We start from the raw sequence: 21,713 nt of genomic DNA on the forward strand, positions 1-21,713 counted from the left end.
GTAATCTTAAAGAGACTGCTCTCAGCGAGCAATCCCACAGCACTAATGCATGACAAGTAGCCATATTAATAAATATTATTAAATGTACCATGCCTTTAATGCCTCATCCAAGACCAAATAACAGACTCTCTTTCTGGGATCAATCCTGGACATCCAGGAGGGATTTCTCCTCTAATTTCATTTTACAGCAGAGCAATGGCAGGAAGAATTGAGGCTTCCTGCAGAGCAGACTCCCTGTAACCTGGGTGAACGAGGGCTCTGAGGATTTCTGAGCTCACTGGGGTCTCCTGCATTTGTGCAGACTCCAATTCCCTTTCCTCCCAACCCTTGAGGGAGAAGCTGCACCTAAGACACTAAAACTCCACCCACAGGACCATGCCAGGTCATGGCACACCAATGGCACACCAAGCCCTGCCTGCTGAGAAAGCTTTTTTGGGGGGCTTTGACCTGGTTCAAATTAAAGCTGCATCTGCAAGAGCAGCTCAGCAGTAAGAACAACAGCCTTGCTGAGAGGTGCCTTGCAAGTGTGCAATTCAGACATCTTCTAAAGAGCTCCCCTTACTCCTCCCTCTCCTACCACGAATGAGAGAGGAGAACCCACTTCAAGCCGTGCTGCACCACACTCTCCTTTCCTGGGTGAGCAGTAAAGCGCTGACTCCCAACAATTTCCTCCTCCTGAAGCTCATTAGATGGTTTTATTAATTAGCAGGCTCCCAATCTTATCATGCGCTGCACCTGAAATCTGGCTTGTGTTTTTGAAGAGAGTAATTAAAGGCAGAGGTAGTTGAATAAACCGGCACTGACAGAGACTAATACCCCACCAATATAATGAAGCAGCTTGCTAGACAGTAAGATACCCAGGCTCAGATGTTAACCCAGTGCAAGGGCAAAACATGCTTTGGCTGGCAAGCACATCCACCTGCTGATGTGGGCACCCCCAGGAAAATCCTGGATAACTTTGCTGAAAGCAATATCAGACTCCGGGGGAGAATTTGGGTCATGGAATCTGTCAGGGGCCAAAACAAACAGAAAACAAGTAAGGCAGCTGCCCTCAGAGCACACAGAAGTAGTAATAATCAACTGTTTCAACACCTTCCCTGTAGAGACTGCAATAATTAGCTGGTAATTATTGGGCATAATTTCCTTTACGTAGACTAGAAGGTTACCTGCTTCAAGGACAGAAAATGTAGCTTTGCCTCCTTCATGCAAAATTGAATGGAAAATGCCAACAAATGCAGCCAAATCCCAGTATAGTTCTTCATCATCCGCCACTTGGTGTCTTTTAGAAACCACTCTGCAGTGCCATAGCCCAAGGTATTATCCCTGGTTAGCACTGCTGCTGCCAGAGCTGGCTCCCCCGTTTCGCACCTCAGAGGAATGAGGAATAAACAGCAAAAGACAGAAACAGGCAGAGAAAAACCACTTACTTGATATTGTCAAGACATCCAGATTCAGGTTTCAGTATGGCAGTATGATGAAACATTTTATAGAGAGCAATCCCAAGGAAGATGACATTAAGCTGTAATGGAGGGGGAAGAAAAAAAAAAAGGATTATGTGACACAGCACAACAGGGTGGGGAGAAAGTCAGCTCCTTCTCTGTAACAGATGGGTTACTGTAGGAAATTAGCTCATGGTACAGCTTTATAGTGACTGAATGACAGAGAATTTCTAAGCATTTTATAAGGTGACTTGGCCTGTAGATTACAGGACCGGCGATGCCATAGCCTTACCACAGCTGTGGCACTGCTGATACAAGGCTGGTTCTAACCTCAACGGTACTGCTTCAAAGAGCAGTATGGAAAATTAAAAAGAGTAAGGGCTTCTCTGTGTCTGAAACGTGTACAGTCGTGAAAAGTCACTCCCAGCATCTTGCTTAGCCAGCCCCATTGTAATGAAGCAAAAAAGCATCTTTTTTTGGTGAATACACCTATTAAACACATCAGAACGGGGCAGGTAGGCAGGGAAAGCACAACTGATTGTACTTTGCACAATGCAAAGTTGAAAAACAAAAATAAAAAATTGTTTGATTTTTTCTGTAAAAGATGCGATGGTGTTTCCATGCCTCAGCGCTCACAAGGCGGCCAATTCCTGGAAAGGAGTTTCCCAAAAAGCCCAGTCTAGGATTTGAGACATAATCAAATAGGGAAGATATCTTTTTATGAATTAATTGCTTAAGGGGGAAAAAAAACCCCAAGAGCTGTAGTTGGTGGCATGGCCCCCTTCCTGATGTGGAAGGCTGCTGAAATGGCTCCCAAGTTGCAGGAGAAGCAGAAGCAGCAGAGACAATGTCTGCATTGAAGTCAGAGTGCCTGGTTTTCTGTGCTAGCCAAACTGTAGCCTAGTCAAAACAAAGGATGGTTTATTTAAGCCATATTGTAGCGATTAAAGTATAAGAAAACTCCAGCTGTCTCTGAAGTTGGGTTCTCTACCTTGTTGCTGTGTTAGCTGATATGCTGGCAATGTGCTAAATATGAAGTCACACAAGTTTCAACTTCTGCTGGTTAGGAAAAACCCTCAACAAACTTCTTTTCCAGTTTGGACTTTTCTTCATCCCCCCCTCCCCTGCTCCCAGATTTCCCTTTTTTTTTTTTTTTTTTTTTTTTTTTGCATTATCAATGCAAAACTTCACTCTGGAATTTGAAAGGAGTGTGAGCAGTGAGTGGCATCTCTAAATGTCCAATGGTAAAAACCAAACTCTGCAAGTGCCTGTTCTGAAGCTCTCTGGTCCATTTTGATCAAGTATTTTGCAATGCCAAGAGCCTCTCATAATGAGGGTCTAATTGCTATGCCAGGTAGGGTCAGAGAAGAACATTCCTTTCTCAAATTAATCTGTGTAAATTAAAGATAAAGAGAAAAGGGACAGCAAAAGTTTTATTTCTTGACCTGAGAGATGGAGTAGTTAATTAGGAGTTCTTACCATAATTATCAAGGTCGCTGGTCCTATAAAGCTCCAAATGAAGTAGGTGTCAAGTCGGAGCCAACATCTGTAATGAAACACAGGGGAGAGAAGGCATTCAAGGACTGCACCCAGGACATACATCAAGAGTGAGAGAGTGACAGAGAAGAATGTGAGCTGCAAAACACGCCGGTGGGAGACAGGAAATATTACATTGCTTGTTCATTTAAATGTTGAATTATGTGCCCAATTTCTGACAGCGCTATTGATGGAGTAAGATAATTACCTCTAGAGGAAGCAGGGAGAAAATGGCACAAGGCCTATTTGCTTAGGCCTTCTGCATCTGTTGGAAAAACTCCTTAAACTGTGGGTTTTTTTAAGGAAGGGGTCTGATGAATATCCACAGAACTTCTTTGCTTTGTGCTGCTCTTTGCTCTCCAGCTCTGATGCAATGCAAGCTGTCAGCTGTCAAGCAAGATGACATTTCTCTAGCAAGTACATCAGAGAAACTTTGGTGCAAATAGGAAGCATGAATTGGATAACAGAAGACTGAGGTTTAATTAGGTTCAGCAATTTCCCCTTTAAAGTGTTTTATTTCCCTGAACCTCCTGAGTATTTTGTTTCCACTAATGTTTCCAGGGTTGCATATGGTCTGCGCTATCGCAAGAAGTTGATTCATGGCCTAAAACTAAATTATTAATCGCTTAATTTCAACCGCATTTAATACTCCCCACATTTTTTAAAGCCCCTGGGAAATTACATTTCCATTCCTAGTTCATTCCAGGCGACAGGAAGATAAAATGGAAGTGACTCGTTACAAGACAGACAAATGTAAATTCCAAGAAAGTTCCACATGATGTTTAAAATAATATCTCGTCGTCTTTGCAATGCTGCAAATCACAGTTCCGTTTATACACAAAGGACTGAGAAAGCATAAAACCACTCTTCTACTAAACATCCGACAGAATTTCATGATTAGGCAAGTGACAGGAACTGTATATATGAATTTATCATGGTGGTGGAGATAGCAGTTCTCACAAATGACAGCTCTAGTGTATGTGCCTAATGCTTTTTCCCTTCCAATGGACTTTGCAACAGGCAGAAAGGTCTGTGCCAGCAGCCCCAGGGGAGATGATCAGCAGGAGATGCCTGATGAGAGAATAAAGCATGCCCTGAACCTCTGTGGCTGGGAGAAGCCAAAATATGAATAAATTCAAATATGCAGAGAAAACTTCTCACTTCCCTTCCTGACCATATAAATTTCAGGTCTCATCAGCGTTGGAGATGTATTGATATATAGACACACTCATAAGGCTATTTGTCACAAATTAAAATACTGTCACTTCCCTAACTGTCACTCCTGAACTGTCTCTGCAGTTGCTCATCCAGAATCCTCACGTGATAGCAGCAAAATCTTAATGCAAGAGGCAAACAGAGGCTTTCAGAGCTATTGCTGGGAAATTTTGTTTCCTCCCTGGCTGCTGAAGTTCAAGGTGATTTAGATGCAGCTGGTAATGGAACAACATGAGTGACTCGAAACTACTTGAGTCTGATTCCCTACAGGAAAAGGTTTATGCCATCATGACATCTGTGTATCACCCATAATGCTATCTGAAATGTCACCCAATTGCAACTAGATTTGACAAAGGAATAGAGGTTTCAAGGATAATGAAGTCCCTGTAAAAAGTGCTCCCCCATTCTGAAACAAGGATGTCCGCATAGCAGCAGCTCACATATTTACACGGCGTTTCAGACTTTATACCTACCCCATCCCCCTCAGGAAAAATGAGTAACTGGTGCTTATGCCTCAGCTGCTGCATATAAATCACAGAATACGCAGCCCCATCATTTTTTTCTACTGATAATGAGTGCTGGTGTGTGGGAGAGGACTCAGAGGGTTGTGGGGGTTTTATTTTTTTTTTAATCAAAATATTTTGAACTTTTTTTTGACAGTTTAATATTCAAAACAACCCCTAGCCCCTGCTGCCCAGAAGTTGGGAACACTGTATTTTAGTTACCATCAACTTAGTTTTCCTTCAGCATAAAGAGTGACCTGGATCTTGGAAAGTCTGGGGAAGAGGAAAAACATAAACCCTCTCTTTACTTCTTGAAGCACGGCGATCACCCTTCAGTCACATCTGGTGCAGCTGGTTTTGAATGCAGATAGATTGGGACATGGGGAAAACCAGGGAAAGCTGAAATACAGAATGAGCAAAAAGCTGTGCCAGGCTCAGCAAAGAACAGCAAAGCAACTGGTACCTTTTCCAGACAGCAAAAAGAATGAAATTTTCCACCCCACTCCCCTAAAATATCTGTCTCTTCATTTGTAGAAAACAACTGAGGATGTTGTGGATGAGAAACAGCAGAGGAACCAGGTCCTGCCATCAGGGTAAGCGGGGGCCAGGTATGGAGCAAAAGGAGCCCTAGGAGAGATGCCTTCACCTAAGCTGAAGCACAGCTTGTGAGAAACAGAGAAGGCTTTTTTAGGCCTCTCTGCACACTTCAAAGAATGCAATGTCATTTTTTATTTGTTTGAATGGAAAATTTGCCTTTCTATGAAACTGTGTACAATACTCAGCCTTGGGGGACTTAAAAAGAAATGGGGTTCTTGGTGGTCATCAGGAAGAGATGAAACTCTGAACCTGTTTAAGTCATACCTCATTAAAAATGCAAATTAAGACCAAAAACATCAAAACACAGGCATCCCGCCAATTGCGTTGTGGAGCTGTAAATTGCTAATCAGACAAGTACCACACTGAGCTTTTCTTGCCTTAGAAGACAAAAACCCACACGCACAATGAGCTGCATAAATGAGCTCCTCCAAACAAGGAAGCAATCAGGCAACTCACTTCCCAGAGTTGCTAATCTTGGGCTGCTGAGTTACTTGTGACCCTCCACAAGCAGCTGCGCTGTGAGCACGGACTTGCCACATTATGAGTTTAGGCTGTGCTGCCATTGAGCAAACACTGAGCCTTCAGGGCTCAGTGCAAGGCAAGGGATTATCAGGAAATGTGCATATGTAGGGAATACTGCTCAAAACCCCACTGCTTCTTCTAGGAGTCACCCCAATGCATTCACTTCTCTTGACAAGCTCTGTGGCACTGCTCTCCTTTACTTTTTAATTTCCTCCTTTTCCACAGTGGCAACTCACAATATTCACCTAAGGCTTTGCCCAAGTAATAAAGACTACAAAGAGTTTACTCTATTTTCTGCATGAAGAGAAATCAAATACTAAACTACCCCGGTGTGCCTTAAATATAACCAATAAACAATCATTAGCTGCCATTGCACCATAAAATTTGAAGAGCCCTAAACATATCATGTTGTTCATGGGAGCTCAGTGGTTTGTTTCATGTGGCTGTACAGCCTCCTTGTCAGGGTGCAGCAATGGGATATGCATGCACCAGACATGCCTTTCAAGGGTGCCATATAGGTTCTGCTTAATGGAGTTCAGCATCCACATAGCTCACGCTTCCTCCTCCAAATGCTGGCAGCAGCACTGCAAATAAAACAAGTTCAGTGGAGCCACCCAAGACAGAGCACATTGTTAGATGCTATTTTCTGAGCAGCATTTACATGCATGAAATGTTGGCGCCTGGCTGATGGACTCGGAGGCTGTGTACATACACAGGGCTTTCATTTTGCTTTCTGACAGCTGGATTGCTTACCATGTATATCCTGCTTTATAGCATTCCAAAAGGGGGGAAGAAGGGGGGAGAGACAAAAGAGAGATCCCTGCCATGATGGATTTGATCACCAGTGAATGAATATACCTACAAGTTTCTAAAATATATTGAACAACTCAAAGCGTAGCTGCTTTCCTCTTCAATTTGTGAGAGGCTTTGATATAAAACCCAGGGAAGTATGGAAATATGGAATAGTTTCTTGCTGCTGATTTGGGATGGCCTGCTTCTAGCATAAGTCTTCTCAAAGGCCGCTAAAGCCATAATTGAGCTTTTACTGAATTTTAGATGCAAGTTATTTTCAAACACTAACTACAAATGCAAATACTATTTTCTATACTATTTTCTTTGCATTTTGCAGCATTGCCAACCATGACCCTTGACATCATATCCATTGAGGAAATGGATGGACTTAATTAACACATGGGATAAGGCAAATTATTTATCTTTTAATTTATTTATTTTAAGTACAATACCAGTATCTTCTCTTTTGCAGCCTAACTTGAGCTGTGGCCATTTCAGCTGAAGATATGGCCTGCAAGAAATAGTAACCTGGAAGTTTATGAGAGCACTGCCAGAATCTCTTTGGCAATGTGGGGGAACCACACTATCTACAGTGGGGTTTCCTGCTTTTCATCTTCATTTAAGAGATTAGAATCAGAATAAGGTGAGATGCAACATTTCTGATTTATCTCAAACACAGTTGAGCTAGCCTGAATGGGATGATCTTTTAAGGGAATTTTTGCTGCTGCTTAGTCACAAAAGCAAATTAATCTCCTAATATAAGGGGTTTGAACTGTTCTAAAACAAACAAAAAAACAAACAAGCAAACAAACACAAAGAACGAGGAAAAGGATCAATCCCTATCCTTGAATTAATTATAAGTGTATAAGAATATCTTTATGAAGTAGCTACTCCAAAATGCCAATATGAATAATAGGACATGGGATACTTCAAGAAAATCACAAGCACCAAGTGATGAGTAAAGCAACAGAGGGAGGAACAACTGCCTGTTCCTGTCTATGTAATCTGGGAATGTGTTACAGGAGGGTTGGATTTAGAAAGGAAAATGAAATCAAGAAAACCCTAGACTGCGTGTTTAAGCAAATCATTCTGAGATGTATGAATGGTGGCACCAAATGCCAGGCAAAAAACAAATAACACTAACAGCTCCATAAGTCCTGCTTAAACAAATGCAGTAAATAATGGAGGGAGGCAAGTAATATATTCCAGAGGATGTTTTACAAAACCTGGCAAAACCAAGCAACTTCTTGCAATCAAATTATGTATGCCTGGCATATAGTTCACTACAAATTCTAATCAGTTCTACCCTTCTAATAACATTATACTGAAAAATACATCATCATCCATCAACCAGATGGAGCATGATAGTTATACAAAACATATTGTATGGTTTTTATTTTCCTCTGTGAGAACGTGATAAAATTGTACATTCTGGAATTAAAAATTATAAATAAATATTTTAGATTTGCAAATCTCAGTAAATATTTATTTGCAAAATATTATATATACATGTTTAATCATTTAAAATACCACTTAGTGCTGTGCTGAGGGAGACATATTTTATTGGCACACACACAGGACTGCTGCCTCTTCAATGCCAAGATAGTGAAGTGTTCGCCTTCAGGGAATTTCAGCCAAACTTTCTGCCTGCACCTTCCATGCCATGGAAATATTTTGGCAACCAAGGCCTATTTGCAAAAGCCAAAGGGTGAACAGTGTGGAAAGTAGCCACAAAATACTACACTGTAAACTAGACAGGTTAGGACAGTGCTCCAGCAATGGCAGATGTGCTGTCCTTTCCCGACTACTGAAATAGGTTTGAGGCTCCACGTGCCCGATGTAGGACACTGTGAAGAGCTATGTCCTCCACAGGAAAAGCATAGTTAAGAATAAATTTGTCTAAAGGGACAAGGCAAAGCGTTTCCATACCTGATTTAATAGGTGCTTATATAATGCTCAAGAGGGGGAGTGAATAGAAGAGTTTGTTGGGGCAGGAAGCAGGTGGCAACTGATGGAAAATCTCCTTCATAAATGGCAATCAGCTGTTGTGTTACCTATTCTTTGCCCTCTAGGCCTGTAAAAGTCAGTCAAACTACTTTGGATAAATTGGTAGAGATCCTAAAAAACTTACACCCTCCTACCCTTATCTGTAGGAGATTTCCTTTCCTTTCCATGAAGTGTGACATTTATACAAATTCAGGTCGCTGCTCTCCTACTCATGGGAGGAACACAATACAAATATCCATCTGGGAGCCAAGCTTGCCTGCTGGCATGGTAATGGATCATGAGCAGTTCCACTGCTCTACAGATCTGCTTTTTCAAAAAATAAAGGCTCATATATACAAATAAGGTTTCAGGCAAAAAATCTGCTGTTGAACCTAACAGAAAATCAAATGCTGCCATGGCCTGACCTGATCTATGCCAAAAAAGAGCTTCAGAACCAACAATGGCTCTTTACTATATATGCTTTCACACTGAGCCCTTAACTCAGTTAAAATGAGACTGGAAAGGCAGACTGACTGAAAAGGAAGAAAAAAAAAGTCAATAAAAACACACTGTTAATCCTATTGTAGCAAAGATGGCAAAGAGAATCAAACATTCAATCTTCCCCTTGTTTTCCATTCAACAGTGTTGCATGATAATCTAACTTGTGCTTTCGTATCAGCTTCAGCAATGTTGAAAACACTTAAGAATACTCGTAATGATAAATGATATAGCTGCTCTGATTTGCAAAGAGCCTAATGCATTCCATAGTCACCACCTATTTTGCCTGCAGGCTCTGTTAATTAGATAGAACCGTTTTAAAAAAAGAGGAAGAAAGCAGTATCTTCATCCAAATATGAAATACTCTTTGGTTAGAGAAGGAGGATCTTGCTGATACAGTACCAAACTGAAACTAGGGACAGTGACCTCTGCTGATGTTATGCAATGATGTGACAAAATTTTCCTCGACTGACTTCCCTAGAAAATACCTTTGCAAATCATTTCATAGCGTGGAATTTGTCCTGCAAGAAACACAGAGATAAGGCAAGGTACGCCTCCTGGCTGAGTTCTTCTGCCTGAACAACTCCTCTGGGCTCCCCATGTCCATTTGTTGCTCCCACTCCCACCTCTCCTGAGCAGGTCCAGGCAAAGCCACGGTCACTCACACTTTGTCTGTGCCGTAGCTCCGGTAGTCCACTGCTGCCGACACAGCCACAATCAGCGCAGGCATGCCGTACCCCACCAAGTAGAAATACTTCCTCCGGGAGTGCTCGCTCTCAAACACCTCCACCAGCATGATGTACAGCTGCACACCCTCCAGGAACATCCAGGTGAAAGCTGCCAGGAAGAAGAAGTGCAGGAGGGCAGCGAAGACAGCACAGGCAATCTGCATGAGGATTGAAAAGAGCAAGGAAAGGTGTTTGTAGCATGATTAATTAATGCAACAGTCAGGAGTACTCTTACTTGGAGGCTTAATAAAAATGAGGGTGTTCTTATCTTCCCTCTCCAAAGGAAGAACTTTTTTACACTTGGGAAATATGTGTGAATTGTTTTAAAATAGTACAAGCATATATAAGTGATACTAAAAGATACAAAGGCAAGCACGTACACATTCATGCAAATAAGCAGATGAAGATGTACACAGTATAAGCTCATTTTTACAACCTCCTTATTAAACATACACACACATTGACAAGCAACACACATACAGCCCCTGAAATCACAGCAGGCATCAGCATGTGAATCCCAGTTATTAACTAGGGGCCCAGCCCTTTGAGGACTCATGCATGGCATGAAGACAGTGCTGGAATGTTTTTCACTGGTCAGACACAGCAGATGCACTGAGACAAGAGCCTGTGACACAAGCAGAAAGTGCTTTGTCTCTTACCGGCTGGTCAGTCCGGTTGATGCCGATGAGGAAGAGGAGCTCAGCCACGAAGAGGCTGATGCACAAGTTCTTGTGAATCGTGTTGCGGTCGCTCTGCAGCCCACGGAAGAAGCAGAAGGTGAAGATGCAGATCAGCAGGCAGACCAGGGAAAGCAGGATGCCAACCCATGTGATGAAGTCCAGGAGCAGGTCGTGGACTGCATCGCTGTGCTGAAGGTAAAACAAAAAAATCTCATCAGGTGCATGATGCATGACTTCTAATGCACACAGAGTGAGGTTGTCTGTGGTACAAGGCATGAGCAGCAAAAAGATTAAATGCACCTAAACTTGAACCCTGCAGCAAGAAAGCTGCAACCTGGAACACAGACTCCAAAGCATCTTGCAAGCTGCAGGTGCCCTGAACAGATTCAGACCCCAAAATCTTGCAGAAGCATAATGGTGTTGATGAAAATACTGAGATATCAGGGCTAGTCTTGTGTGCGACTCAATCTTGCACAAGCATGGCAAAGGAGTGCCTGGACACCCAGTATACAGAACCACTGAACATAGTGATTCAAGTGTAAAAAAGCATTTCATGCTAACAACATCATGTCCAACAAGTGCAAGTCCATTACAACCATTTGCCAACAGTGAAAAAAGACTCTCTTAAAATGTTCAGAGATGTATGAGCTCAGAGGCTTTGGAAAGAAAGAGATTGCTTAAATTTTTTTTCTTTTTCCACAGGGGAAGGAGAAAGGAAGTTTGATTTTTCTTTTTCAAACCCTGGAGTTATATTTTAGAACTCCTGGGAAGTCAGATTGATCCAGAGAACATTACCCAGAAAAAAAAAGACAGACCTTTTAACACGAATTTGCTTTTAAACTGTAACAGAACAGTGATTTTAAGACAGCCTGGCAAGTGACTGATTCCCTGTGATGAACTTTTAACATGGATGTACTTCAAAGCCATGCAAACAAAGCCAGTGCAAAACTAGGCAACAAAGTTTTATGAGAGTCAGGATAGGTGAACCTTGGCTCTGCTGACAAAACACTGCTGCATTGCTCCTGAGCTTACATTGCATGTCCCTCATGGAAGGAGGAGGCACATGATGAGACCTTCCTGGTGAGAGCATTGCACTTCCCTATTCAGGCTGTTAAACTCGTCTGTAATTCCCCAAGTTTCCACCAGATGTGGTGAAATTATAGATGTCATTACTTAACAAAATGTAAATAAAACACAAGGAATACATGATGAGCCATGAGAAAACTGCTTGGGTAAGTAGTTAGAGTCAATGACCTCGGGAACAGACTGGCTGGAAATCTCTGGGGGCATTTCACAAAGACCAAAGTAGCTCAAAGCCCAGCTTTGTGATCCACCAGGTTGTGTTATAAATGGTAACCACATTCCCCACCATTTCTGGCATTTTGATGACTTGGGCATTATGTAGGCTGGCAAACACAATAGTGTCACACTTCAAAAAGCCAGGGCAAAGTGGAAACATTTTTCTCTCCATAGGATAAAAGCTTATGACAGATGCAGGGAAAAGGTGATTAATTTATCCACTTTCTTTGCCTGCTTGCCAATGATAAAGTTGCATCAAATGTCAGGCCTTTCTCGATATGCACTCTGCTATGTTGGCACACGCAAGAAACATCTCAAACCTTTCAGCTCTTTGGCTTTACCAGCATGAGTGAAAGGCATCAAATGATAATGAAAGATGGGGAGTGATTCTCTGCTCCATCCCTTCCATGCAGGAAGTTTTGTCTCCAGGAAGACTTGGAGGTAGAGAGATGGAGGGCTCCTTTGCCCAAACCCCCTTGCATCTCTTTCCAACTATGTCCAATACCTAAGGAACTAGAGGTCACAAGTCCAATGGGGAGACAAGAAATCATTGTGTGCTTTCTGTGGCTTATGACAGAAATGCCTATTCCAGCCAGCTCATCCAGCAGCGCCCAGAAACCTGACAAGATGAAGCACATCATTTCCCAGGCAGCTGTGCATTGCTTTATCTCAGTGTCATTCCAGATCATCCATCCCTCTTAACTCTGCGGAAAAATGTTAATGCAAACCTTGCACCTTGCAAATCATTCTTTCTTTTGTCTGAGGCTGCAGGGGGATGGCACGAGAACATCTCCCTGAACAAACCCTCGTCTGATTAGATTGGCCTGCCAGGCTGAATGGACCAAGAGCTCTTGGAGAAGGCAGCTAATGCAGATGGATGCAGGGAGAAAGAAACCAGGCAGACTTTGGCCAGATGCACACACCCCACCCAGATGGGGCCAGATTCATCCATCCCAAGACAAATTTAGCATGGTGCAGGGAAAATTCTCCAAGGGCTTCTTCTCTCACAGGTCCCAGCTCCTGCACCTCTTATCACAATACCACAACTCTGCTGAATTTAAGACATGATGCAGGAATTAAAGGTGGTTTTGCTCTTGGAGAGAGATCCCACCATCTAGGTTCTGTGCTTTCTTCAGGGAAGGGCTGCTTGCCCAAGAAGCTCACCATGCTTAGCAGTAAATATGCTTCATTGCTGTATCATTATTATTATTACTATTATCACTCTTACTGCTTTTCTTTTTAATATTAATCGTAAAGATAATACTGATTTTATGTAGGCAACACTCATCCCTGGAGTGCTGGGAAACAACCATAAAAACAACTTCTCCATAATTACAAACTCCCTCCCCAAACTCAGCAAACTCACAGAAGAACAAACAGAAAGGAATGATAACAATGAACTGGGAACAAGAGCAATTTAAAAACCCCTCAGGGGGAAAAAATATGAATTTGTACCTTTTCTAGTAAAGTTCAAGAGAAGAAGTGAGCTGAATTTTAAAGGCTGGGTACACTCCAGCCTGTTTGAGATGCCAGTTTCAGGTGCTACTGCAGAGCAAATGGATCAGGGAAGACCTGATAAGCACTGGCATCCTTCCCATGGCAGTGCCAACTGCTCCCTCAGGGCAGGCACATCCAGAGCTTGTACACCAGCAAGTACAACAAAAGGCAACTTGCCTTTTGCTGGAGACTAAAACCTGTAAATTTCAGCACTGTTATATCAATTGGAATAATATGGGAAAGGGAACAACAGTGGTAACCTCTCCCAGTGCCATGAGATTTTCCTTGCCATCACCTGATCGCTGTGTGACAAACAAGAAGCAGCATAACCTGGCTTACACAGGCGGTATATGGAGTTCCAGGGTTAAATATGATACAGGGCACAACAAGATTTTGTATGTAGGTCTCAGCCTTCAAGCCTGTTCTCAACCACACAGAAATGCAAGAAGAGCAAATTTTCTCTTTACCTGTCCAGCACAGTTCAAAACTCCTTGACTGAGGATAAAACAGCTCAGATGTGCATGCTAACCACTGAGTCACAGCATGGTGAAGGTTGGAAGGGACCACCAGTGGGGTCATCCAGTCTGAGCTCCCTGCTCAGGTCCAAGTGGACTCTGTGCCTCTGATCATGACCCTCTGGGATCTGCCATTCCCAGAAGATCCCTAGGAATATCTTTCCAGCACAATGAAAGCCCTAGGGTCTCTAAAGCATCCAACATACATCTGAGACCACCAGTGTATTGACTACAGTCACCTCTTGCTTCTCAATGATCCTCCCAAATACTTGGGCAACCAGCAGAGCCCATGATAAATACCAGACATCAGTCCAAGAGACAATTCCTGACAGCATCAACCAAACAACTCCTTGTCCAAACGCACCATGGCTCTCCAAACTGGAGCTACATGGCATAGCATGCAAGACACTGAGGTTTGTTACCACTGAGCTACACTCACTTCACAGAATAGGGCGACACACATTTTTAGCACAGGAACAACTTATTAAGTTGTTCTTTACAAAAAACAACACACTTCAGCGACAGGGTTTCTATAGTAAGTATGTTTTCTACATTTATGATTTAGAAAATGCAAAGCCCAGTGAAAAGAGATGTCTCTGGCTTTGGGATAAAGACCTGTTTTTTTTCCAGCGGGGCTTAGAGCAGTAGGAGGAGAGTGCTGACAGGGATTTGTGCAGGAGGAGTAACAGGAACACTGGTAGCAACCACAGCAGGGTGAGCAGGCAGCCCCAATATTATCCAGGCTGGGAAAATCAATGAGCAGCTCTGGCAGTGTCTGTACACCACAGCTGAGCTAATAAAAACAAATCCCAGGGAATGTCAGCTTATGACAGAATGGCTCTCCCTGAGATGAACAGCCATTTCCTCCCTTATTAAAAACATTAGCAGAAAAAAACAGCAGCCAAACCAAGCTGCCAGCAGCAAAGGACACATTCCTTTGCCTAATCTGTCCTTCCAGGAATGGGAGAAGTAATATCTTTGGGGATGGAAGAATAAGCAAGCAGTAAATAAAAACACAATGTCATCAAACTAGCTCAAATATGACCGCTCTGTGCCTGGTGGGAGCTGGCAGAGTGCTGGGCTGGGCAGAAACCCAAGTGGGACAAGTTTGAACTTCTGTGCATTGCTGATGATGCTTCTTGGATTTGTAGGTCTTTGGAGGCATGCAGGGTCTCTCTGCCCTTTTTGCCCCATCTCTGGTGGTGAGAGGATTTACTGCTATGACCTGGCTGTAATGCTTTGCTGGCTATGTGCAAAAGGTTACTGAAGAGGCAGATGGTTTTGTAGATGTGTCAAAAGCACCAAGCTGGGGTACATGGACTGGGAGGAAACCCCAAGGATTCCTGAAGTGCAGCCGAGCTGGCTAAAGGCATCCCCTGCTATGGCTATGAAAGCATGAGAGGCTTCAAGGGAGATTTTTCCCTTCTGTGGCCAAGAGGACGATGAGCTGAGGGGATCCCTTTGCTTTAGCACTCGTCCTCTCCATCTTCCCCAAGGATGCACCCAGGGAGGTAGGCAGCTGTGCTCCACAGTGAATACAGCACCCATGGACCTGGTGCACATTCCCTCTGCTCTCTGCAAATGTGATGTGATCATTGGCACCACCGGGTCCTAACCCAGGAATAAAGAGAGTAAAATTCCCACCTGAAGCCTCTGTGCAATATTAATGTCTTCTGACTTTGGCCATTCACAACAAGGCTCAGATCCCTGAGCGTTCCTACAAGGCGGTTTAGTCATCTTTTTTCTCCTTGCCTTAGTCCGTGAAGCTGCCTTCATATTCTGCATGGGCAACACAGATGAGCTTCCTCCTCTTCTACCCTCCTCAGCAAGATGAAGTCCTCCTAGCAGAACTCTCTCCCACAAACTTCTCCCCAGAAATGGAACAGCCTTTCAGTGACTGCCAGAAGCAGCAGCCATTCTAAGTCCTAGAAACCTCTGTGACCAGAACACAGCTGTATGGGGACAGGTGTGCATAAAGAAATGGGAACAGACCTCACCTCACCATGTGTCACAGACACTACTGCAGACACAACACGCGGCAAGAGCCCACTATTTCCCCTGTACTCACCAACCCCACTGCAACTGAGAGCCAGCTAAGGTCAGATTCAGTCGCGGAGAGGAGGTGAGGCTTAGGAATAATAATTGCATCCATCATGCTGCTCTCCCATGATGGCTGGATTTAGGCAGCTCTGATTACTCACATGGCATCCCAACCCAAGAAATGAGCTACAGAAGTTGCGCCAAACATGGTGTAGACATCCACCCAGCCAAGCTGCCAGAAATGTGAGTTTCTGGAAAAAGCCTGGTCACAGTGTCATCAGCTTCTGCTGTCACAGCAATGGTCCTACTCAGCCCAGCGCCAAGGGACAGCTGGGATGTGGTTCCACCACAGCACGACCACTACCTTTGCTTTGGTCCTCACATTCACCCTGCTCTTGGTCAGAAGGGAAGGGTGCAGCAAGACACAGATCAAGGCTTAGCACTTGCCAGTGTGAGCTACATGAAGTTCAGAACACAGGATCAGCCCGCAATAACTCCAGCCTGCTCCTCTGCTGCTTTAGGCAATGGACTGCTACATTCCACTCAGACTTCATATATTTCTATTCCTTTCTCTCCTCAGCTTGCCTTATGCTTCCACTTCCAAAATAATTAGCACAGTGTAACCTTTTTGTGGTAAAGAAAAACACCTGAAACTTTCCTATTAATTGCAACAGTAAAACACCTTTCTTTTTTTCCTCCTTTCTCTTTGTATTTAAAAAGAAGAGTAAGATTTGGCACTCACTACATACTGATAAGCAACATTTATCTACCCTGGGGGTACCTTTGCTTATTCTGGTTTGGGTGTTTTTTTTAATTGCATTTTCCCACCAGCTCTGAACTTGTTTTCTGGCTGCATAATTTTCCCATGACACATTTAAGATGCATCTGCTATAATTAGTATGATGCAAAGCACAAGCTTATGAAAAACAACTTGTAAATTTTGAATAATTCTACAGCAATTACATAGGTAGGATGGCTTATTTAACGATGGGATTTGTTCCACAGCATGGGAGCCACCACATTTTTTTTTCAGTGGCTGGAGGGGGACCTGCAGGTGAGGGTCCACTGCTCTTCCCAGCAGTTATGCATCCTGCTTGTGTACACAGCCAGCTCTTGGTCTTGGATGCTGTTATTTTACTCCAGTGGGTGAATAAGAAACTCTGAGCCCAACTTATTTTAACAGGCAGAAAGCATCTTCAAATTAAATTCTCCTCTTAATCAGCTACTGTCCTAGTCAGACCAGAATTGATTCCAGCAACTCCTACTCTTCAAGCACACCAATAAATCCCTGCTGCCATGGTCAGCTGGTGGCATTTTCTGTCCCTTTGCACAAAGACATATTGCTTTTTCACCCTGCAGAGCCAGATGGCCATCAATCACCTCTCCTCAGCCACGCTACCTTGCAGCTCCACCTTGCCACACACTCTCTGCTAATAATTACACCTCAGCCCAGAACTCCCAGAGCGGCCACCGGGACCCCCTCTGGAGAACAGGCTCTTGTGCCATGTTACCAGGCAGGGACATCATTCACGAGCAGATGTGACACTTGTCAAACTGGTGCTGGTTTTTGATTAGCAGGACTATGATGTCTGCTCCCCATGATGCCCAGTTTTCAGTCTCATTAGGCAGAGTGCTGTGGATACTCTTAAAGGCAAAGGATCTTTCCTATGGATCCAAAAATTCAAACAATTGAAGTAAGGAAACTACAAATCTCAATCATGGGAGAAAACTGTTTCTGTTGCAAAACTCCCAGAATATTATTAATTATTGTGAGAGATCCTGGTCATTGCCAGAACACTGGTCTAAGTGGTCTTGCAGAAACACACTACGTCATTTCCCCAAGGATCATTCCACCTCCAAGAAGACTAACAGGTCATGGAATGACTGAGGAATGCCTTTTTGAACCAGCCACAAGATTAAAAAATGGCTCAAAAGCATATCTATGAGGAGTGAGCATGAGTCAATGAATGACAACAATCCTCATTTGTTTTTAAACCTCCACTATTCCAAACTAGCAGATACTGTGCTGCCAAGACTTTAAAATCAACTCATTACAATGGCATAAGCAATGTCACATAAGCCACCTTCCGTGCCAAGAGCCACATGGTCACCTCCACCATGGAGCGAGACCGTGCCACCAGGAAGAGCAAGGTGACAAGCAGCTGGCAGGACAAGTTGCAAATGTCTGCATATTTATATCTGAAATATGTGCCTGTGCTATGTGGGAGGAAACCCTGCCCTGCCTTTGCCCTCAGGCCAGGATGATCACTGAGGTGGACATGCCAGGAAGCTGTCCGGTTGTATCGGAGTCAACACAGTGGAGCCAATTTGGCTCTACAGCAATGGTACTTTGGCTGCAGCCAAATGATAAAACATGACCTGAAAGTCTTGAGGGCAGTTGTTAACACCCAGGAACAGCCACTAGCTAATAGCACACTGGCTTGGCACTCGGGAATCTTCCAGCTGCAGCTCTTTCCAACCTGCAGGATGAACATGGGCGAGGAAGGGTCTTACATATTTTTCCTGCAAGTTGAGATAACAGCAGCTCTACTTGTCTCACGAGGTTTGGATGGAAGTGCAGACAAGGCTGACCCATTTGCAGTCTGAGAGGAGGCTTGTTGAGCACTGGGCTGTATCTGCACCACGCAGCAGGGATCGCCCCCATTCACACCAGTGGAGCGGATCACTGTCGGCACTTCCCAGATGCAACCCCTGACTTCAGTGAGTCAGGCATATCTGTTAATTCCAGGTGGGTGATAATGAGCCAAACACACATTTCTTATGAAAATTCAAGCAGTTGTAGGGAATTGGCAAAACCAGACCTGGGCTGCAGAATGCTATTAAGCTGTAAATATGTGCTCTGAATAGGCCTTTTCTTCAGGCATCTCCCAAGACAATGGCACAAACATTTAATGGCATATTTCCTGGACTAGGACTGACTCCAGCAGAATGAAGTGGTTACCACAACTTGCAGGAGCAACAGATATATCCTGCCCATCTCAGCTGGACCCAGTTGTTGTGTGAAATGTGCCCCCAGGCTCCCAGTTATTTTTTTGCAGAACTTTTGTCATATATGGTGCTTATTTAATACATATTTTATTGCAGCTCTCCACATTCCTCTTCAGATTATTAAGTGGATACACAAAGAAATACACAAAGCAGTGACAGGGGAAGACTACTTGAGAAAAAGCAGTTTTAAAACCATAACAGCTTTTGTGGTTATGCTGGTTATGGAAGTGAATCTGGAAAGTTCTGCCTGCATGGAAGATGCCAGTTCCATATCTAGATCAGAGCTTTGGATTTTGCTGCTGTGCCAGGCACATGAAATGGAGACACCACAATAAAGAAAATGACTAGGCCAAAATCTTTTGGGCATCAGGGCCTTCTCTTCTTTTTCCAGCAGTTTAGACTCAACCAAAGACAGTCAAAGCAGCTCAGGAAATGGAGGATCATCTCGTCCATTCTCCTCTTCTTGAGTAAAAACCCAAATGTGTGCTTTGGTCCCAAAACTACTGCTACCACAAGGAACACCTACCTCCAGGATTAATTTCTTTACCTTCAGTGGGGTTAGTCATGTGAAAAGCAGATTTACACCATAGACATAATTGCACGCAAGCGAACCAGCTAGTCATGTACTGGCCTCAAGTAGATGCCCAGTCTACACAGGATGGTATCAGAGGCTTCCCTCTCATCTGTCACACCCTGCATCTCTCTGTCACACAGTGAGATGCAGACAATGTATTTTCCCCTCAGCTGGAAGGAGGAAAACACTGTTGGTTCCACACATGCACCTCACACAAACACTTGTGGCAGTGTATCTACAGTTGCCACCAGCAGGACACCCAACCTTGCACCTCATGAGACAGACTGCACACTTCTGTCCCCCATATTGCTACTCCCTGGTGACACAGGGAGGACCCTATGAGAAAGAAACCAGCCAGGAGATGTTCTGTACTAGTTAGCAAAGGACATAGCAACAGCTAAACCTGCTCACTCACTATCCCCAGCTCAGAGCTGCCCATGCCAAGAGCGCAAGACAGGCTTTGCATTGGCGTGACTATTTTCTGTTTCACCACAGAGCGGAAAGAAGACTTACACCAGATGGTTTCTACTTTCAGAGTTATTGTCACACAGCAACTTCCCTGCTCAGCTCCATAGTAGTAACAAAATGGTGCCACACATTGACCACTTTTCCTGCCCAGTGCATAGGCATCAGCCTGGGAATCTGCAACGCCTACCTTAACTTCCACATGTGCCATCAGGACTGCAAAGTTGGTGAGGTGGTTGCAGGAGCACGTGGTGTGTGTCTTGTTAGTTGTCAGGAGGCGACAGCCCTGGGTGGACCAATACCCTGTCATTGTACGCTTTGTGTAGCTCCAGAATGAACAGTTTGGGTTAAAATTTTCTTCTGACTGCTGCAAGGAAGAAATTAATAAATGCAGTAACAATGATAGGGTCTCAGAGATTTCTAAATGCACTACTGAGGCTCTTTGTAACTCTCACCCTTTAATTTTAGATAAACAATTAGCAATGGTTTATTCGTCAAGTATTACTTGCCAATACCAGAGAAAGTTAAATTGTTGCTGCACTCTTTGCTAATGCAAACTTACTTCTTTGTTCTTGATTAATTTCAGACATTGACTAAATCCAGCTCTTCAAAACCAGACTGCTTCATTTGCATTGCAGAGCAGAGAAATTAATTGATTTAAGCAATCAACTTTTGCAACGACCGAGCTTGGCTAGCAGGAGGACTAGCTGTCCTCTTTCACTGTAATTCTACTTCCCTCTAACATCCTCTGCCACCATGATAAAATAACATTATGGTCTATTCTAATTTATTGGTAGTTTTTAATTACAGAATGATGCGTGTCAGCAACCGAGCAATGGGCATCAGCTCAAAGGAGACACTTTCTTTACTTCTATTAATGCAATGTAAGAGACACCTTCTCCATAAATAACACAAAGTGCAAAGGAACAAAAGTATAATTCAAAATCTAATCAAGGACTGCTGGGGGCCTCACAGCAGCCAACTTTTGCATCATTTCATTTCAGAAACAAAAAAAAAAAAAAAAAAAAAAGAGAAGTGCTTTCTGAACTCACACACCTTGATGTGCTTGACAGTAAACACCACAGGATCAGCCAGGTAAACCTTATTGCTGAACTCCTTATTTATTGCTGCTGTGATGACAGGGGAGTTGACAATGACGGAGTGATTGGTTGACATTGCTTCTGTTCCCAACTTCATGCTGGCATTCTCCGTGGAGAGATAGGTGCCCAGGTTGTTGTACAGCACAAAAGCCACCCTGATCTCACCTAGAAGAGAGGTAAGAGGTTAGACAGCCAGGTTGAATCACTGGGGTGGCTTTTTGTTTTTCACATTGCAAATCTTTTCTCTTAACCAACTTCAAAACTGCACTGAGAAAATGTGAAAGGACCAGGATGTGGCATATGAAAACCCATCTCTTGCCAATTCAAGTGAGCACCAAGAGGTGCAGCAAGCAGTCCTTGGATAAGAAGGGCAGAGCTCCTTCTTCCAAAAGAAACTTTTATAAGCAAACAGATGAGCGGAAGACAGACAGGGAAGGTGGGCTTATTTTTGGCATCAGGAGGTGGAACTGGCTTCAGAAAAAAAGAGGCCAGGTGGTCCATTTCCCACCTGACATCACTTTATTCTCCTGGATATACCTGGGAAACATGTTTCAAGCTAACATGTTGCACAGATGCAGTATAAAACTATAATTTAGTCTGGTAATAAATTAAGACTATCTCAGGAAAATGTAGGGACAAATCTGGAAGAAGAAATCAAAACCATTCCAACAGAATTCCAATCTCATTTGACAGGTAAAACAAAATTTCAGACATTTCA

At 43.5% G+C, this 21,713-nt stretch overlaps 1 protein-coding gene across 16 annotated transcripts in view; it reads right to left on the reverse strand.

Moving 5' to 3' along the window:
* The window catches only part of ADGRL3 (adhesion G protein-coupled receptor L3), a 493,129-nt gene that overhangs the window by 54,214 nt on the left and 417,202 nt on the right, over nucleotides 1-21,713 (reverse strand). For 15 of the 16 annotated variants that reach the window (XM_058025189.1, XM_058025176.1, XM_058025182.1 and 12 more), the window contains 6 exons: nucleotides 20,952-21,160; nucleotides 20,086-20,262; nucleotides 10,476-10,685; nucleotides 9,754-9,974; nucleotides 2,919-2,985; nucleotides 1,428-1,519 (listed from right to left, as the gene is read on the reverse strand). In XM_058025189.1, coding sequence (XP_057881172.1) covers nucleotides 1,428-1,519; nucleotides 2,919-2,985; nucleotides 9,754-9,974; nucleotides 10,476-10,685; nucleotides 20,086-20,262; nucleotides 20,952-21,160 — 976 coding nt within the window. The remainder of the gene's footprint in view (nucleotides 1-1,427; nucleotides 1,520-2,918; nucleotides 2,986-9,753; nucleotides 9,975-10,475; nucleotides 10,686-20,085; nucleotides 20,263-20,951; nucleotides 21,161-21,713) is intronic. The other variant, XM_058025174.1, reaches the window with a different exon arrangement.

Source organism: Melospiza georgiana, chromosome 5 (assembly GCF_028018845.1).
Source record: "Melospiza georgiana isolate bMelGeo1 chromosome 5, bMelGeo1.pri, whole genome shotgun sequence".
Classification (NCBI taxonomy): domain Eukaryota; kingdom Metazoa; phylum Chordata; class Aves; order Passeriformes; family Passerellidae; genus Melospiza; species Melospiza georgiana.